Source organism: Trachypithecus francoisi, unplaced genomic scaffold (genome assembly GCF_009764315.1).
Source record: "Trachypithecus francoisi isolate TF-2019V2 unplaced genomic scaffold, Tfra_2.0 Lachesis_group0, whole genome shotgun sequence".
NCBI classification, from domain to species: Eukaryota; Metazoa; Chordata; class Mammalia; order Primates; family Cercopithecidae; genus Trachypithecus; species Trachypithecus francoisi.
The window spans coordinates 116362512-116380075 of NW_022681453.1; the positions used below are offsets into that span (position 1 = coordinate 116362512).

At 43.5% G+C, this 17564-nt stretch overlaps 1 protein-coding gene and 1 non-coding gene across 2 annotated transcripts; one reads left to right on the forward strand and one right to left on the reverse strand.

The window, feature by feature from the left end:
- Nucleotides 1–13111: 13111 nt before the first annotated feature.
- Nucleotides 13112–17522, reverse strand: ACTRT3 (actin related protein T3). Its single transcript, XM_033211667.1, has 3 exons — nucleotides 17413–17522; nucleotides 15668–16890; nucleotides 13112–14533 (listed from the first exon to the last, which is right to left on the reverse strand). Exons 2-3 carry the CDS (start codon nucleotides 16054–16056, stop codon nucleotides 13615–13617), a joined length of 1308 nt encoding a protein of 435 aa, XP_033067558.1. The 5' UTR covers nucleotides 16057–16890; nucleotides 17413–17522; the 3' UTR covers nucleotides 13112–13614.
- On the forward strand, nucleotides 17127–17199 carry TRNAV-AAC. The gene has a single exon. It is a non-coding gene; the product is annotated as a tRNA-Val (tRNA).
- Nucleotides 17523–17564: the final 42 nt, after the last annotated feature.

Sequence of the window (17564 nt, forward strand, 5' to 3'; positions counted from 1 at the left end):
TTTTTTTTTTTTTTTTTTTGAGACAGAGTCTCTCTCTGCTGTTGCCCAGGCCAGAGTGCAGTGGCGCAATCTTGCCTCACTGCAACCTCCACCTCCTGAGTTCAAGCGATTCTCCTGCCTCAGCCTCCCAAGTAACTGGGACTACATGCATGTGCCACCATGACTAGCTAATTTTTTTGTATTTTTAGTAGAAACAGGGTTTCATCACGTTGGCCAGGCTGGTCTCGAACTCCTGACCTCAAGTAATCTACCCACCTTGGCCTCCCAAAGTGCTAGGATCACAGGAGTGATCCACTGCGCCCGGCCCCCAACTTCCTAGTTTTGGGGCCTACATCCCGAATACCATAGAGCTGTAAACAAGATTTGTTCTGCCCTCAGAATGACAGCCCTTGTGCCTTTCCTATTTAATATTACAAATAATCACAAACCATGTCCATGGTATTTGGTAGTTGCAAAAGGTCTCAAATAGGAGAAAATGTACTTGCAAACATAGCATTTGAGAGCTGCATGTCCTATCTTTACAACGCCATCTGTCACTGTATCCAGGAAGGAGGGGTACAAACTGGGAGAAGAGCGGGTCCCAGAAGTCTCTGAGGCATGCCTCCTGTGTTGTAGAGAACATTTCCTTCTAGGACAGAAGCCACCCTAACCTCTCTTCTAGGACAGTGCCACAATACAATTATTTGGTAAGATAGCAATCAGATAGCAGTCATGCCAATTTTCCTACATCAGTTAAGGTACTTCTGAGTGAAGCAACAAAACTCCTGACTCTAACTGGCTAAAACAATCAAGGCGATTCATCAGCTCATGTCTTTGAAAAGTCCAAAGGCAGGGCAAGCTCACGCATTTTGAAAAGTCCAAAGGCAGAACTCCGCCTCTCTTTCTCTGTGTTTCCCTGGGCTTTACCCTTCTTTGTGAGTTGACCCTGTCCTCAAACTGGCCTCCCTCTTAGTTGCAAGTGACTGATAGGAACAACGCTGGTTACTTACGTCTTCATTCCCATTAAAGGGTAGGAAAGTCTTACTTCACTCAGCCATTAAACTGAAGTTCAGCACTTTGTTGTGATGAAGCCATCCCAGAACCAATCATAATGGCAAGAGAGAGGGGATTAGAACCATCCTTGGATACAGGCAAGAGTCAATCCATCCCACCTATGATGCATGGCTGCAATTGAATGCAGGAGGAGGGTGTGATGCAGGAGAGGCACCATCATCTATGTATCCAGCCTCTGCATTGATACCCTTGACCCCCATGACTTAATATTACACACACACACACACACACACACACACAACTCTGAGAAACAGACTCTGTGTTTTTAGCCATTATCTCTCTCCCTGCCATCTTTACCTCCTGCTTTCTCAAAACTTTTGGCAGGGAAAGCAAGGCAGGAAAGAAGATGAGAAAAGATAAGACAGAGAAGATATAATGTGTCCTTCATTTTAGTAGTAGAAGGACTCTGGAAAAGATTGAATGATTCAATCTGCATAGCTACTCAAGGTTTGCAGCTGCGGCCAGCTCTAGTCCTGTTGACAACCAGATATACACAGTGATCAAGATAAATTCTGTTTTGGGAAATTCTAGAAGAGAAAGTAAAATAGGTAGATTACCCAGAGGTACTATACAAGTCTGGACAATTCTCCTTCAAACCAAATACTACCCTTTGGGTTAGTCATGTACTCTTAGTAATTAAGTAAAGGAACAATCTAAAAACATAAAAAATTCTGCACATAATTATTCACAATAGCAGTAAAAAAATTGAAAACAAGTTAAATATTCATCAGTAGGTGAAGTGTTACATAGATTATGATATATCCATTAAATGGAACATTAGGAACAATATTAAATAATGGTTCTGAAGGCTCTGTAATAACATGGAATAATATTTATAATTTATTACTAAATTAAAAAGCAGAATTTGACATATAAGTGTAAAATATACATATAAAAAGAGACTGGAAAGAAATGTAATAAATAATGACCTGAATTTTACTGAAACGTGATTGTTTTCTATTTCTCGCCTTTTTGTGATATTGTCACATTAATTTTGCAACTGAAAAACATTAGAAAGCACTATTACGGCCGGGCGCGGTGGCTCAAGCCTGCAATCCCAGCACTTTGGGAGGCCGAGACGGGCGGATCACGAGGTCAGGAGATCGAGACCATCCTGGCTAACATGGTGAAACCCCATCTCTACTAAAAAATACAAAAAAACTAGCCGGGCCAGGTGGTGGGCGCCTGTAGTCCCAGCTTACTCGGGAGGCTGAGGCAGGAGAATGGCGTAAACCCGGGAGGCGGAGCTTGCAGTGAGCTGAGATCCGGCCACTACACTCCAGCCTGGGCGACAGAGCAAGACTCTGTCTCAAAAAAAAAAAAGAAAAGAAAGCACTATTAATTATAGATATCTACTTAGCATTTGCCTCTGTGCTGGTGGAATCATAGTTACAATTAGCTGGTCTGTTCTCTGCCACAACAGCACTCCATCAAGCATTCAACAAACAATTTTTTAGCACCTCTTATGTACTAGGCACCTGGGATCCATCAGTGAGCTCAATGAATTGGGTTCTGCCCCTATCCTTATAGCCCAGTGAAGAACACAGATAAGCAAATAATTTATTGCAAATTAGGAAAACATGTTATAAAGGTAATCAACCCACAAGAAGAGGGGTAACCTGCTTCAAAAGGGGGTCAGAGAGGATTCTGAGGAGGTAGTATCTAAGTTGAGACTTGAGGAGGAGAGAAGAGGCCAGGAACTATGAGTGCAATTTAAGCAGAGAACCCAGGATGAGAGTTTGGTACAAAGGAGGCTGGTGTGGCTGAAGCACAGTGCAAGAAGAGAAGAGAGTGTATTAGTTTGTTTTTACACCGCTGGTAAAGACATATCCGAGACTGGGAAGAAAAAGGGATTTTATTGGACTTACAGTTCCACATGGCTGTGGATGCCTCAATCATGGTGGGAGGCAAAAGGCACTTCTTACATGGTGGCAGCAAGAGAAAATGAGAGAAGAAGCAAAAGTGGAAACCCCTGATAAACCCATCAGATCTCATGAGACTTATTCACTATCACGAGAATAGCATGGGAAAGACTGGCCCACATGATTCAATTACCTCCCCCTGGGTCTCTCCCACAACACATGGGAATTCTGGGCGATACAATTCAAGTTGAGATTTAGGTGGGGACACAGCCAAACCATATCAGAGGGGTAAGCAGGGGGCCAGATTATACAAAGCCTGGATAAGAATTTTGGATTTTATTCCCAGTGCAACATGAAGTCACTAAAGGGTTGTGTAGAGAAAAAACATGGCTTAGTTAACCTTTTAATAAGATCACTTTAGTTTCATTGTGAAGAATTAATTGGTAATGGATGGGAGGCAAGATAAGAAGTAGAAAGACCTGTCAGGTCTTTGTAGAAGATGGTGAACTGGGCTGGGGCAGTGGCTCACGCCTGTAATCCCAGCAATTTGGGAGGCCAAGGCAGGTGGATCACCTGAGGTCAGGAATTCAAGACCAGCCTGGCCAACATGGTGAAACCCCATCTCTACTAAAAATACAAAAATTGCCGGATGTTGTAGCACGTGCCTGTAATCTCAGCTCCTTGGGAGGCTGAGGCAGGAGAATCACTTGAACTCGTGAGGCACAGGTTGCAGTGAGCCAAGAACACACTACTACACTCCAGCCTGGGCAACAGAGCAAGACACTGTCTCAAAAAAAAAAAAAAAGATGGTAAACTGGATTAAGGTAGTGGCAATGAAGCCAAAATGGGAGGATCACTTGAGGCCAAGAGTTCAAGACCAGCCTGGGCAATAGAGCAAGATCCTGACTCTCAAAAAAATTATTTTAAAAATTAGGCTGGTGGTACACATCTGTAGTCCCTCTGTTTCTCACCTTTTTAAAATGATATTGTCACAGTAATTTTGTAATCAAAAAAGTAGCATTATTAATTACAGATTACTTAGCATTTGCCTCTGTACTAACTCCTGGGCCCAAGTGACCCTCCCACCTCAGTCTCAGGGCTGCAGTGAGCTATGTCACACCACTGCACTCCAGCCTGGGCAACAGAGCAAGACCCAATCTCAAAAAAAAAAAAAAAAATAGACCAGAGGATACAGAGAGGTGCCGGGAGAATGAGACATCAGCAATGGTGCCCAGAAGACTGGTTTGAGCTATAGGGTGTAGCAGCGGCATTTACAGAAATGGGGAAAGGGAGGAAAAAATAGATTTGGGGGTAAAATTAAGAATTTAGTAACTTTAAATAACCTAAGACAGCACCATATAATTTGCTTATAGACTCCTCTCTCTCCAGGAAGACCTTTAAGGGTGAGGAATATATTTCACCTTTGAAGTCTCAACATTCGTGAACAATACAACATGTTGCAGACTACGTATTTAGTGTTTGTTAAATGAACATCACAACTTTGCAAGTAGTTCATTCATTCCAGTATAATAAGATTCTAGTTATTGTGAAAAGCCATTCAAACAGTTTTCCTTACCAAGGAAAAGTTGATAGATGATTAATTTTTCTTTAACTTAAAAAGAGAATGAATGTGATTTAAAAAATTTTTTTTGTTTGTTTAGTTTTCTGCAAAGTAAAATAGCAGTTAAAAGCTTAAATGTGTGTGTTTACATTCTTGGGCCTGCTACTAACCTTCTTCAAGTGATTTTTACCTCCCAACGTTTCAGTTTCTCCATTTGCAAAAGGGAGATAATAGTGGTTGCCTTATCTCACAAGGATGTCATGAAAATAAGTCAGATAAATTGCTTTGCCCTCCTTGGAGAGGGGCTCTAGAAAGTAAGCATTATTAGATATGATGATGAATACCCACAACTTCAAAGATATTTTTAAATTACCCCCCACCCCCTGCCCCCAAGTCTTTGAACATGTTAAGCCTGTGAATAGCACGGGGTTAGGTGTTTATACATTTCTGGCAAGCTTTCACCTCTTGTTAAAGCAGTAAATGGTCTTTGAACAGATGTATTTCTCATTCTTTGATAACTATGCTTCCTTGTTTGTACACTTGAAAGATGATTATAATCTGGCATACGAGGTCAAGTTGAACTCCTTGGTGCCATTACAGTTCAAATGTAGCTTTAATTTTTTCTTCCAACGTTGAAAATAAATGACCCAGTTCACTTTAGCAAACTGCTCACATTTTTTAAAAAGATTGTGGGGAATATAACTGTTTTTGCAACTGATATGTATAATGTTTTTCATTTTAGTTATAATATCATTGATCATACAAAAATTTCAGTATTTGTATGTCTTCATTTTTGCATTTTTCTGTTTTCCTTAAATTGTTTTTAATAACTATAATTATGCCTTTTAACACTTATATAGACAGCCGTAGTACACACATAAATATCACCAAAGAGAAAACCTAGGGCCCCAAGACAAAAAAAAAAAAAAAGATAGTCAAACATCATCTAGAGAAAGATTCTAGCTGCAGGTGTGCATCAAGTTCATAATTGGTGTTATTTTAAAAATTCACAAACCATTAGCACTTCCACTCCATATTATCTCTTAACTATATACCCAAGTCAAAAGCACTTCCTGCTGAAGTCACTACAACATACCCATCAGAGCACTGTAAAATCATTACTTGGGAAGAGTAAGACAGGCTTCTCCTTTCGTTAATAGTACCAGTTGCTGTCACACACATTACTCATATATTCTCCCCACAACCACCCTTTAAGGGAAGTATTAGTACATCTGGTTGACACATGCGGAATGTAAAGTTGGGTGACTTATGCTAGATTCCCTCAGCTAGGTTAGAACAGGGTAAAAGTACAGGACCACAATAATACCCTTATTTCCATGTCTTCCTGTTTCCTTTGTATATCAAGGAAGAAATGAGAATTTGAGGCAACACAAATGAAGACCATATATACTTTGATACCTACCTAGGAGGGGAGATATAAACTAGAGTAAAGGACAAATATGGGAAAAATTGCCTCATTTCCACTGAGTGATGGTGGAACCCTCTTCACATCCCATAAAGACTGACAGAATGGACATGAAAGACAGGCCCACCTCTCAGGCAGAACCACTGGAAGAAATACCCTAACCCCTATACGTGAAGGACTAGCATTACTACTTTCAGAATATTATTAAAATTTAATTTTGAAACTTCTCTTTAGTGATATTCCCAGAAACCTATAAAAGATACCAACAGTGTAAACTCCTCTCAAATACATTTATTTTGAGTAGGCCTTAAACTGGTAGGATGGTCCAAACCCTCACCCTTCTAGGGAAAGCATTCAGGAATGCTTAAATTTGCCTAGGCCAAAGGTCACAAATTAATAGCCTATAATGCACCAGATTTTATCTCAAAAGGTTTTTTGACTGGCCCATTGCAATGACTTCAGCTATCAACAACCTAAGCTAGGAGGTCCCCAGGCCATCCTTACATCTGACAAACTGACTACAAATTGAGGGGTTCCCACTATCCCTTCAAGTTTCATAATTCAGTAGAACGACTTACAGAACTCAGGAAAGCGTTATTTCGGTTTTATTACAGTTTTATTATAGCAAAAAGATGTTTATTACAGTTATTATTATGGTTTTATTATAGCAAAAGGATTCAAATCAAAACCAGCCAAAGGGAGAGACACATAGAGTGAGGTCTGGGAGGGTCCCAAAAAGAAGGCTCCATGGTCCCTCTCCTCATGTTCTCAGGGACACACTTTCCTCCTAGCACACTGAGTACTGCCAACCACAGACGTTCATCCAAGCTTCAGTGTGTCCAGAGTTTTTACTGAGGCTTCATTACAGGCATGATTAGATGAATCACTAGTCATATGGCTCAGACATGTGGCTCCAAGTCTCTCAAGAGGTTGGGCTAGTATCACGGGGCCCAAAGCCCCAACACTCTAATCACATGACTGACCAACCCCCAATCATGAATCATCTCGTTAGTGTAAACTGTTGGGTCTAGTCCAATGGGTCTACCATGAAAAGACATTCCCACCATTCTTGGTGAATTCTAAGGGTTTAGAGGCTACTTCCCAGGGTTCAGGAACAAAGGCCAGCCAAATTATTTACTATGCACTTATATAATACTTAAATTTGATTTCAATTTAGTTACCAACATTCTATAATCAGTGGTGCTGACATAAAAATCTGATTTTTGTCTTCTCTTGCAATATTGACAATTTTAGGCTCAATTTCTGTAAGACTGCTGCCTCCTTAAAAAGGGACGCTCATTCTCCCCACCATCTCTATAGTCTCTATTTTCTTATTCCTAGTGTGATTCACTTCTTTGTTTCCTTTCTGTCCTCTGCAGACATTTAAATTTGCAAATCCTGGCTTAATTCTTGGGTATTTTTGCTGTTTTTACTTCCATCACACATTATTACCTTAAAAGAATGAACATGGAAGGAATGACAGTTAACTTTCATCACTTCATTCTCATCTTAGTTTAAAACCACTCCTTCTTTACACTTTGTATGAGGGTGGGTGCACGTGTACACACACTTGTGCCTGTGTTATCTATTTCTCTCTTAAGTCTTGAGTCAGGCTAACATGGAATTTTTGACTGCAGAATCAGGACAAGCTGAATTAAAACTCAATGTCATCCTCAGAAACAAAACCCATAACCAACCCCGGACCTTACAAAGGAAGCCCCTCATTCTGAAGGACAAAAGAAAAAGCATGTTTCTCAGTATTTTTAGAGCTAACGCTTCCTTCATAAGCATAAAATTCTCACACCCTTCTTTTTGTGAAATGCAACCTAAGTAACTGAAAATAAAAAGAACAAGTATCGTCATTTGCAAACTTCATATAACCTTTCTCTCACTATATCCCTTTGAGAATCACTGGCTTAAATCATATAAAAGGCATGAAAGAAGCCCTAAGTACCTCAGGAACCATGTGGACACCTATAGTCTCTCTCAGATACAGGTGTCACATAGACCTTGAAGTACAGTCAACCCTCAATATTCGTAGATTCTGTATTTGTGGATTCACCTAGTCACCAAAATTGTTTATATCTCAAAAGCAATACCTGCAGTGCTTTCACAGTCATTCATGGGCATGTGCAGAGCCCTGAAGTTTCATTTCCCCAACACACAGGTTCCCAGTTCTGCCCCTGTAGTCCGAAAAGGACACTATAAACAAGTGTCCTATTTCTGGTCTAATTAATGGCAAGTTTTTCATATTTTTGTGCTTTTAGTTGGTCATTGTGCTGTTTAAAATGACCCCCAATCATAGTGCTTAAGTGCTGTCTAGCGTTCCTAAGCACAAAAAAGCTGTGATGTGTCTTACAGGAAAAAAATACTTGTGTTAGCTAGGCTTCATTCAGGCTTAAGTGATAGTGTTGTTGAATATGAGTTCAATGCTAATGAATTAACAACATACTTTAGGATGTCTTTAACAGAAACACACACAAGATTATGTACTGATTGTTTGACAAAAATGTTGTGACTGAATGTTCCCAGAAACCTAATCCTGTAACTCCTCTGGGAGCAATGGTTCAGTATTCACTAATTCAGTGTTCACTGAGGCTTCACAGAATGTAACTACTGCAAATAACTAGAATCAACTGTACTTGTAAAAAAGTGAAACACACACAGCACAAAATCACATCGAAGAGTGTTGGGGCGGGAGTGGATGTGGGGTGGAAACCAAGGTTACAACTATTAAGGGGGTTATTTTATTTTAAACCAGAAAGTGATGATGGAGTTAATGCTAGCCATCTGTCCCAGGTTAACCAACAAAGCGTTAGGGTGCAATACAGTGAACAGAACACTGGACTAGAAGTTGGGAAGCCTGGCTTCTGGTCACAACTCCGCAAAAAAATTAACTTACGCAAGTAAATAACTTAGGCAAGTAAATAAAACCCCTCTCAGCAGCAGTTTCTTCATCTACTAGGGTCACTCAAATCTGTGGCAGTAAGAAGTCACTTTTGCCATAATTATGATGTACAGAAAATTTTCACATAAATTATCTCACTGGATGACCTGTATGGTCATCCAGGATGACCGACCGTCTTTACTCCAGAATTACAAAACTTAAATCATTTTACCAAAAAGAAAAAATATATTGAATGTTTATAATACTAAGAAGAATTGTCCTTTGGACTGTTCGTAATAGACATGTCACAGGGAGGACTTCAAATATGAGCTAGAAAACAACTATGCACTTATTTTTAAATTGAATGTATTAAATCACTATTTTCTTTTTAAAAATGAAAGAAAAATATTCCCAGTCTGTTGCCATTCTTGCTTCAAGGCCCTGCACCACGACAAAAGTTGTAAATGTGGAGAAGCAAAAGTACCACTAGATGGAGTAAGAACAAAAGACATGCATTTCTCTGCAGTTCAAGGAATCCCCGCCGTCTTGAAAAAGGGGTCTTAGTCCCCGCATGGTGGCTCACGCCTGTAATCCCAACACTTTGGGAGGCTGAAGCAGGCGGATCACCTGAGGCCAGGAGTTCGAAAAAATTAGCCGGGTATCGTGGTGTGTGCCTGTAATCCCGGCTACTCAGGAGGCTGAGAGAAAATCGCTGGGAACCCAGCAGGTGGAGGTTGCAGTGAGCCAAGATGCGGCCAGTGCGACACTCTGGGTGTCAGAGTGGGACTCCGTCTCAAAAAAAACAAATTAAAGAAAAAGGGATCTTAGATCACCCTGAGTAAAGTGAGGCTTACAGAAGCTGAGCGACTTCCTCAAGACTCCAGACAAGTTCTTGGCAAAATCGTAACTAGAATTTCATTCCTTACTTTCCACAAAACTATGCTGATTGGAAAAGTATTTTTCCTTATTTAGAGAACATTACCAGCAACAGTGGACTCTAGAGGTTCTTTTACATTTCTTAATTCTAATAGTGCTAAGAAATGTATCTGCTAGACAATTCCTGGGGACCTACTTTAGGTAATAGGTTAAAAAGCTGTAAATATACACGTTTATAAATTTACTGACATGGTCTTAACTACGGACCCTTTCAATCATCAGAATTCAGGCTATCACCCTAAAGGTGGGCCTTTATATTCACATCCCTGGCTGCTATCTCTCTTGGCAACTACTCCCAGAAGATGGGTCCTAAGGAATTGAAGGTATGGATTTGCGACGGAATTACCTTGTCGTGATGAGTGGACAGAATGGCCCGTTTGTTTCTTTCAACCTAGTGGGCCATCAGCTTATTTTCTTAAAGGAAATCAGAGCCAATTCTTGAGGGAGACTGCCGGCTGGGAGGCGGGGGGGGGGGGGGGTGGAATATATTCCTCTGTAAATTTCTTTTCCGTCTTTCATTATATCTAGTGTTCCGTTATTGAAACGCTAAGCTTGTGGGGGTTATTTACATCCTACTGCTCAAGGTCATCGCCAAGGTCTAATTTTTCAAAGAAATTTGTAATCTTCGGCATAAACTGATGACCATTAAAGGAACACAACTTGAATTTTCGTTTAGATCTTCTAATTAAATATTCATTAAATGCTTAATGATCTCTCAAAAAAAAAAATCACTGCCCTCCCACACCCAATTGAGGGCACCGGTCGAGATCTACTTTGGGAGAAGCAAAAACCTCAATAAAACCTGCAGAGCAGGAACTAAGTTGTAATACAACCATAAAAGGCAACAAAAAGCCGAAGACCGGAGAACCCACGCAGGAACGGCCCCAGGCAACCTCGGCTCACTGCCCATTCATTTTGGCCAACTTTGGAGATGCCTTCACGTCTCCTGACAATTTGCAGCACACCGGCCCAGTCGGTCAGATTTGGGGATTCACAAGCCCCCACTGCAGGCGAGGGGTGACGGATGGGCACGATCGGCGTCCCCCCACCAGCACGAAAGCGAACTGCATGTGTGAGCCGAGTCCTGGGTGCACGTCCCACAGCTCAGGGAAGCGCGCCGCGCGCGGGGACTCCGCTCCGTTCCTCTTCCTGCGGCCTGAAAGGCCTGTACCTCGCCCTCACCCCCGAGGGACCCGCGGCTGACAGAGCCCAACTCTTCGCGGCGGCAATGGGCGCCTCCGGAGAAGCCCCGGGCCGACCGCGGCCTCTAGGCGGGGTTCGGGGGCTGGGCAGGCGACCCGCCGCAGGTCCCCGGGAGGGGCGAACGGGCCAGCAGCTGACATTTTTTGTTTGCTCCAGAATGAATGGTGGAAGGCGGTAGGCCGAGGCTTTTCCGCCCGCTGAAAGTCAGCGAGAAAAACAGCGCGCGGGGAGCAAAAGCACGGCGCCTACGCCCTTCTCAGTTAGGGTTAGACAAAAAATGGCCGCCACCCCTCCCAGGCCCACCCTCCGCAACCCAGAGTACTGCCGGGCTAGTCCGCTTATAAAGGGAGCGGCCGCCAACCACGCGGATTGGCCAAGCTTATTCTCGCGGCTCTCGTGATAGTCACCCTGGCAGCGGGCGGGGAACGGGAAATTAAAGTTCCATTTCCGGCCATGAGGAAAGACGCTGACCTCCCGCACGTCCGAGAAAGGCTTTGCGTCTTTACTTCCGACCTTCTTTAAAGGTGAAACTAACTTGAGGTATCAGAGGGCCTTTTTTCTATGCTCTGCAGACCACACGCGGTTCACCTCGACTACCTTAAAAATGGAATTCACAGGAAGATTTTAGGGCCCAGGACACAGAATACTGATTCCTAGTTTTGATCATTACATTTTTTGGAGAACTTTGTGAAAATAGATTCCCAGGCAGCACTGACTAAAGCAGAATCTGGTCTCGGCTCAGTGGGATGCGTCGGAGTTCCTACCCTGCCCCCTTCTCCTTAGAATGCCTTCTCCAGTCCCTCCTTGAGCAGAGGATGACTTTAATCAAGTGTAACTACTACATTATTAATCTTAAGGACTGGGTCTCCCTTCTATTAGGAAAGGAAGGCGTTTCAATCATTGACTTGCTGTAAAGTAGTGCTGTGTTTTGATGAGGGAAAAAGAGGGGAGTAATCCACCATAAACTGTAACGAATTTTTTTTTTTTTTTTTTTTTTTTGAGACGGAATCTTGCTCTTTCGCCCAGACTGGAGTGCAGTGGCGTGATGTCGGCTCACTGCAACCTCCGCCTCCCGGGTTCAAGCGATTCTCGTGCCTTAGCCTCCTGAATAGCTGGGATTACAGGCACCCGCCACCACACCTGGCTAGTTTTTGTGTTTTTAGTAGAGACGGGGTTTCACCATGTTGCCCAAGCTGGTCTCGAACTCGAGGGCCCCAGCGATCCACCCGCTCTGGCCTCCCAAAGTGCTGGGATTACAGGTGTGAGCCACCGCAACCGGCCGCGAATTTTTATAATGGCCAGTATAGTGCAGTTTTACATATAAATGACAAGATGATCTTAAAAGTTTTACTCGTGTTCAGTTGGATAAACTCCGTGGAGTTGTCGCTGTCTGTCCTCGATCTAAAAGAAAAGTAAAATGTCTCTCTTTCCATCTTTCTCCCTCCTTCTCTCTCTCCCATCCCCTTTTTCCTTCATAGCATCTGCCAGGTTGTAAAGTTTTTTAAGGACAGAATCTGACTCCTGTTTTTAGCACTATTGCACTTAGCACAGTACCTTACATAGAGTAGATGCTAAATGCTTTGAGTTATATGTCAACACCACTACCATTCTCTTAGCATCCCACATTATCTCAAACCCTTCTTTCCCCTTCATATCTAAGTAGGCACTACATCTTGTCAGTTTTCATAATTTCTTTTTTTAAATTCCTATTGCTTATAATCTTGAGTACAAGACTTGGCACTTTATATCTGGACTAGTAACTTTCTAACTGATCACCAAATCTCCAGGGCCTTCCCTGTTCAATTTATTCTCCAAACTATCACCACATTCATCATAACATAGTTTCCTTAAGGTTTCTGCTTTTAAATCTTTAATTTCTCTCCTTTGCATATTGGATATTTAGCACTTAAAGCCTTTCAGTCCCTGGCCTTCACTTAACCTTGCTAGTCATAGCGCTTGCTCTTCTCTATATGAGCTCTTCACTTGAACAAAATCAGTCTAAGCTAGGCGTGGTGGTGCACACCTGTGGATTCAGTTACTTGGGAGGCTGAGGGCAGAACCCAGGAGTTGGAGGCTGCAGTGAGCCATGATTGCACTACTGCACTCCAGGCTGGGAGACAGGGCAAGACTCTGCCTCTAAAACTAAATGAATAAATGCATCCATAAATAAAAATTTTAAAAACAAACAAAATCAGTCTATTAAACATGCCCTGAATATGCTTTGTTCATTCTCATCTTTAGCAACTTGTTCATTTTAGCATGCTTGCCTGGATATCTGCCCTCCATCCCAATGCCACCCCTTCCATGATGGTGTACCTCTGCTATGGAGTCTCTTTCCTCACCACAGCAACCTTCTTTCCCTAAACTTCAATAAGCTTAAATCTTATCACTCATTTGGCACATAGCATATTGTACTACAAATGCTCTCTTCCAAGGGAAATATAAGCTCACCAACATCAACTTATAGAAGAAACACTATGGGAAACATTATTTTAACTTGGTTCTACTCAATAGACACCTGTTCTTGAGCTTCATCATTATTATCCCCAAGCCCATTATAGAAATAAAACAGAAATATTGGCATCCCAATAGTTGAAGTATTTTCTCTTCTCCCAGAAACACATAATATCCAAAGTTTCTGTCACATATACTCAAAACATTTTCTTCTAACCATTTTATCTGTATTTCAGAAGCATCTTTGGTGTACTATGTTGGGTCCAACTTCTTTAAATTCTGCAGCAGTGATCCACATGTCCTGGAAGGCAGACAAGGATGCAAGAATAGAACCTCCCATCCACACTGATATTTTCCTTTCTGGGGGAGCTATAACTTGCACAGCGGTGTTGGCAGGAGCCATCTTTGCTATATCCTTAACTAGCCGCTTGTCTAAACCAGGGAAAGAGGTTGATCCCCCAGCAAGGATAATATTGGAAAAGAAGGAATTCCTCAGGCCTGTATCACATTTCATTATGCTGCTGAGGCATATCTTATCAATGCCAGGGGCCTCAAGGTTCATACAACACGGAGAGAAGAGGGCCTCTGGACAAGAAAAGAGCTGGTCATGGAGCCTGACGACCTGCCCATCAGGTAGTTGGTAAACTTTCTCTAGACAATCAGGTTTCTTGGCCATTTCCTCTTCGTAGTTCATTGCCACATAACAAAAGGTCTCCTTGATGTCTTCAACAATCTTTCTGTCTGAAGCACTAAGCAACATGATACCATGGTTCTTCATTAGCACCATGAGGTAGTTGGTGAGGTCAAGGCCTGCCAGATCCAATTGCTGCACACCATGAGGCAGACAGTAACCCTCAAAGATGGGCACACTCTGGGTAACCCCAGCACCTGAATCCAGCACAAGACCAGTAGTGAAGCCAGCAGCAAAGAGAGCCAGCACAGCCTGGATGGACATATAGAAGGCAGGAACACCCAGATGCTCAAAAAACACTTCCACGATCTGTTGCCTGTTGGCCAGTGGGTTCAGGGCTGGCTCAGTAATCAAGACTGGGCCATCACACAGCTTCAGCTTTAGGTTATAGTCATAGATATGCTTCCACATGATCTCCATGTCCTCCCATGAAGTAATGAGACCACGCTCCACTGGGTAACTGTAGGGAGAGCACTAAGATCAATGACAGCTTTTTATTTTTCTAGTTCTATTGTCTTCGACCATCAGTTAATACCCCGCGTTTATTACCAATATCCCTTTATGGGCAATAACTGCCACAGCCTCTCACAGAAGGTAAGTGTCAGCAAAAATTAGCACAGCTACTTACCTCTGCAATTTTTGTTGCTTTCTATTTTCTCTCTCCTTTGGAAGTTTATGACTTTTAAAAAATTGGGAAATGTCCACATTATAGTATAGTTTAAATGTCAATTGAAGAGAATAACCCAAGTGACAAAAGGAACCATGAGTTAATATTCTTTTTTTTTTTTTTTTTTTTTTTTTTGAGACGGAGTCTCGCTCTGCCGCCCAGGCTGGAGTGCAGTGGCCGGATCTCAGCTCACTGCAAGCTCCACCTCCTGGGTTTACGCCATTCTCCTGCCTCAGCCTCCCGAGTAGCTGGGACTACAGGCGCCCGCCACCTCGCCCGGCTAGTTTTTTGTATTTTTTAGTAGAGACGGGGTTTCACCATGTTAGCCAGGATGGTCTCGATCTCCTGACATCATGATCCTCCCGTCTCAGCCTCCCAAAGTGCTGGGATTACAGGCTTGAGCCACCGCGCCCGGCCGAGTTAATATTCTTAAATGAATTCGTTCGATAACTTTATACGTTTGAATACATTTGTATAGCCACAGAGAGCAAAATGTTCAATTTTTTAGATGTGTGGTACCCATGGAGATTTGTGACCCGCGCGTTTGTAGTAACTTCAGCTGGCTGGGGCTTTCCTGCTCCCTGCTTCCTTATCCTTTCTGTCCCCATTGCGCACCTCCTTTGGGGTTCTTCCCTGTCCCACCCCAACACCCCCAGTCCCCCCGCCCCCAGCCAACCCAACCCCAGCCCCACCCCACAACCTCCCCAGCCCCGCCCCCACCTTCCCAGCCCCGCCCCCCGCAACCTCCTCAGTCCCGCCCCGTGCAGCCTCCCCAGCCCTGCCCCCCGCAACCTCCCCAGCCCCGCCCCCCAACCTCCCCCGCCCCACCTCCCACAACCTCCCCAGCCCCACCCCCCCACAACCTCCCCAGCCCCACCCCCCCACAACCTCCCCAGCCCCACCAGTCTTGCTGGGAGAAGGAGGTACCTGATGGACAGCGAGCTCCTCCAGTCCTGAGCTTGGTCACCCACGCAGAGTTCTAGCCCGCCCAGGGCCGCGCGGCTCTGGCCCTTGGCGCGGCCGATAATATTCGGGTAGATAAACTGGGGCTCCCGGCTCCCAGCCAGGCCCGCCTTGATCACTCCCGAGCCGTTGTCGATCACCACCGGAAGCTGGCAGTGGTTCATGCTGCCGCTGCCGCCGCCGCCTCCAGTCTCTGGGCCGCTCTGGCTGCGGGCTCTGCCGGGGCCGACTGCCTGAAACGCTGCGTCACAGAGGCCCCGGCACGGCCCGGTGAGGCCCGAATCCTGGGGCGCAGGCGAGGGTTCGGAAGGCCCCCAGGCGCAAGGACTCGCTGGACGCACTGTGCTCCTCATGTCACCGCCCGCTATTGCTTCTCGCAGGAACTGGGCCACCCCAACCCCTGGAATCCCGGAATCCTAGTATCAGGAAAACCCGACTTTCCCATCAAAAGATTCAACTCTAACACTTCACAAGTGCATTTCTCAAATACCCAAAAGAGCTATAAAAGCAGTTTTATTTTCCAAAGCCACTGAATTCTGGTTAACTGGTGGCGGTTCCGGGGAGTTCTAGAATTCGCCCTTGAAACTGGGGGAAAATGAGACTTAAAAGGGGAAAGTTGTCGCAGGAAGGGAGGCAGTGTCTGCTTCTGAAACGTTAAACTTCTAAAATAAGGAGAAAAATGCTAGAATTTAAATGAGTTTTAAGTACGTTTATTATTTTTTCTGTACGCTGGGCAATGCTTTGTTGTGTTTCTTCCTGTGATTTCCAAGCAAAATATACGCAATTAAAACAAAATAGTAGTTCCTCGCACATATATATATATTCGAATTATATCCTTCTGGTGTAATCTGCAAGCCTCATTCCCTACTCTTGATTTTTAGACTGAAGGACGTGCCTGCCTTTTTGGAGAAAAAGTGAAGTTTCTCAGGTCGTAGGAAATTCAAGTTTGGAAAAATTTAAAAGTACATTGCATGTCAATAAACGCATCCTGGTGTCTGATTCTGCATACCCTGTAGAGAATTTTAAAACAAGCAGTCAATTTAGAACCTCTGCTTGGTCTTCATAAGCAAAAGGAGGAAATTCAAAAGTAATTTTACACGTCCTTCCACCAGCAGCTGAAAGGATGGCTTTTTCGCGGCTGAATAACGAAAGTTCCCTGCTTCGCCCCGGACTCTGAGCAGCTCAACCTGCGGAAAGGATGTATAAATAAAACCTTCTTTCCCAGGGTGCACCCAAAGGAAGGGCAACTCGGGAGTGCCTGGTTTCTACCGCGGTACCTAGGCGCTTTGGAAGAAAGTGCATGCAGATTCAAGCTTTTGAAATGGTTTCGCGCTGTTCAATTGGGCATAAGTCATTTTTAACTTGAGAATTGTGAATTGACACATATATATCAAAGACTATAGAAGTACAAACCCATGGAGCGGTTTCCGTAGTGTAGTGGTTATCACGTTCGCCTAACACGCGAAAGGTCCCCGGTTCGAAACCGGGCGGAAACAGCGTTCTTTTCTAAGCTTGAAAGAAAGCGAGATCACTTTTTTTTTTTTGGTTAGAGTGAGATTTATATCGGTCTTTCAAAAGACATGATCTTGATAGCAATTTGAGAGTTTGAACTGTAAGTTTTTATGTTACTTTATTCGTTCACCAAATGTTTTTATGGAAGCCTTGCCACGTGGAACACGTGCCCCGGGTTTTAAATGAATTTGACTCACCAGCTAATACATAAAGAATACTGTACAGCCTAGAAGGAAAGATCAAAGTGTAAAAGTGGTTAGTCCTGTCGCCTCCTGAGCGTTTTTGTATTATGTCACTTGCTTTTTCGTCTGAAGTGGATGTAAATAATCGTATTAAAAATCTTCTAGTC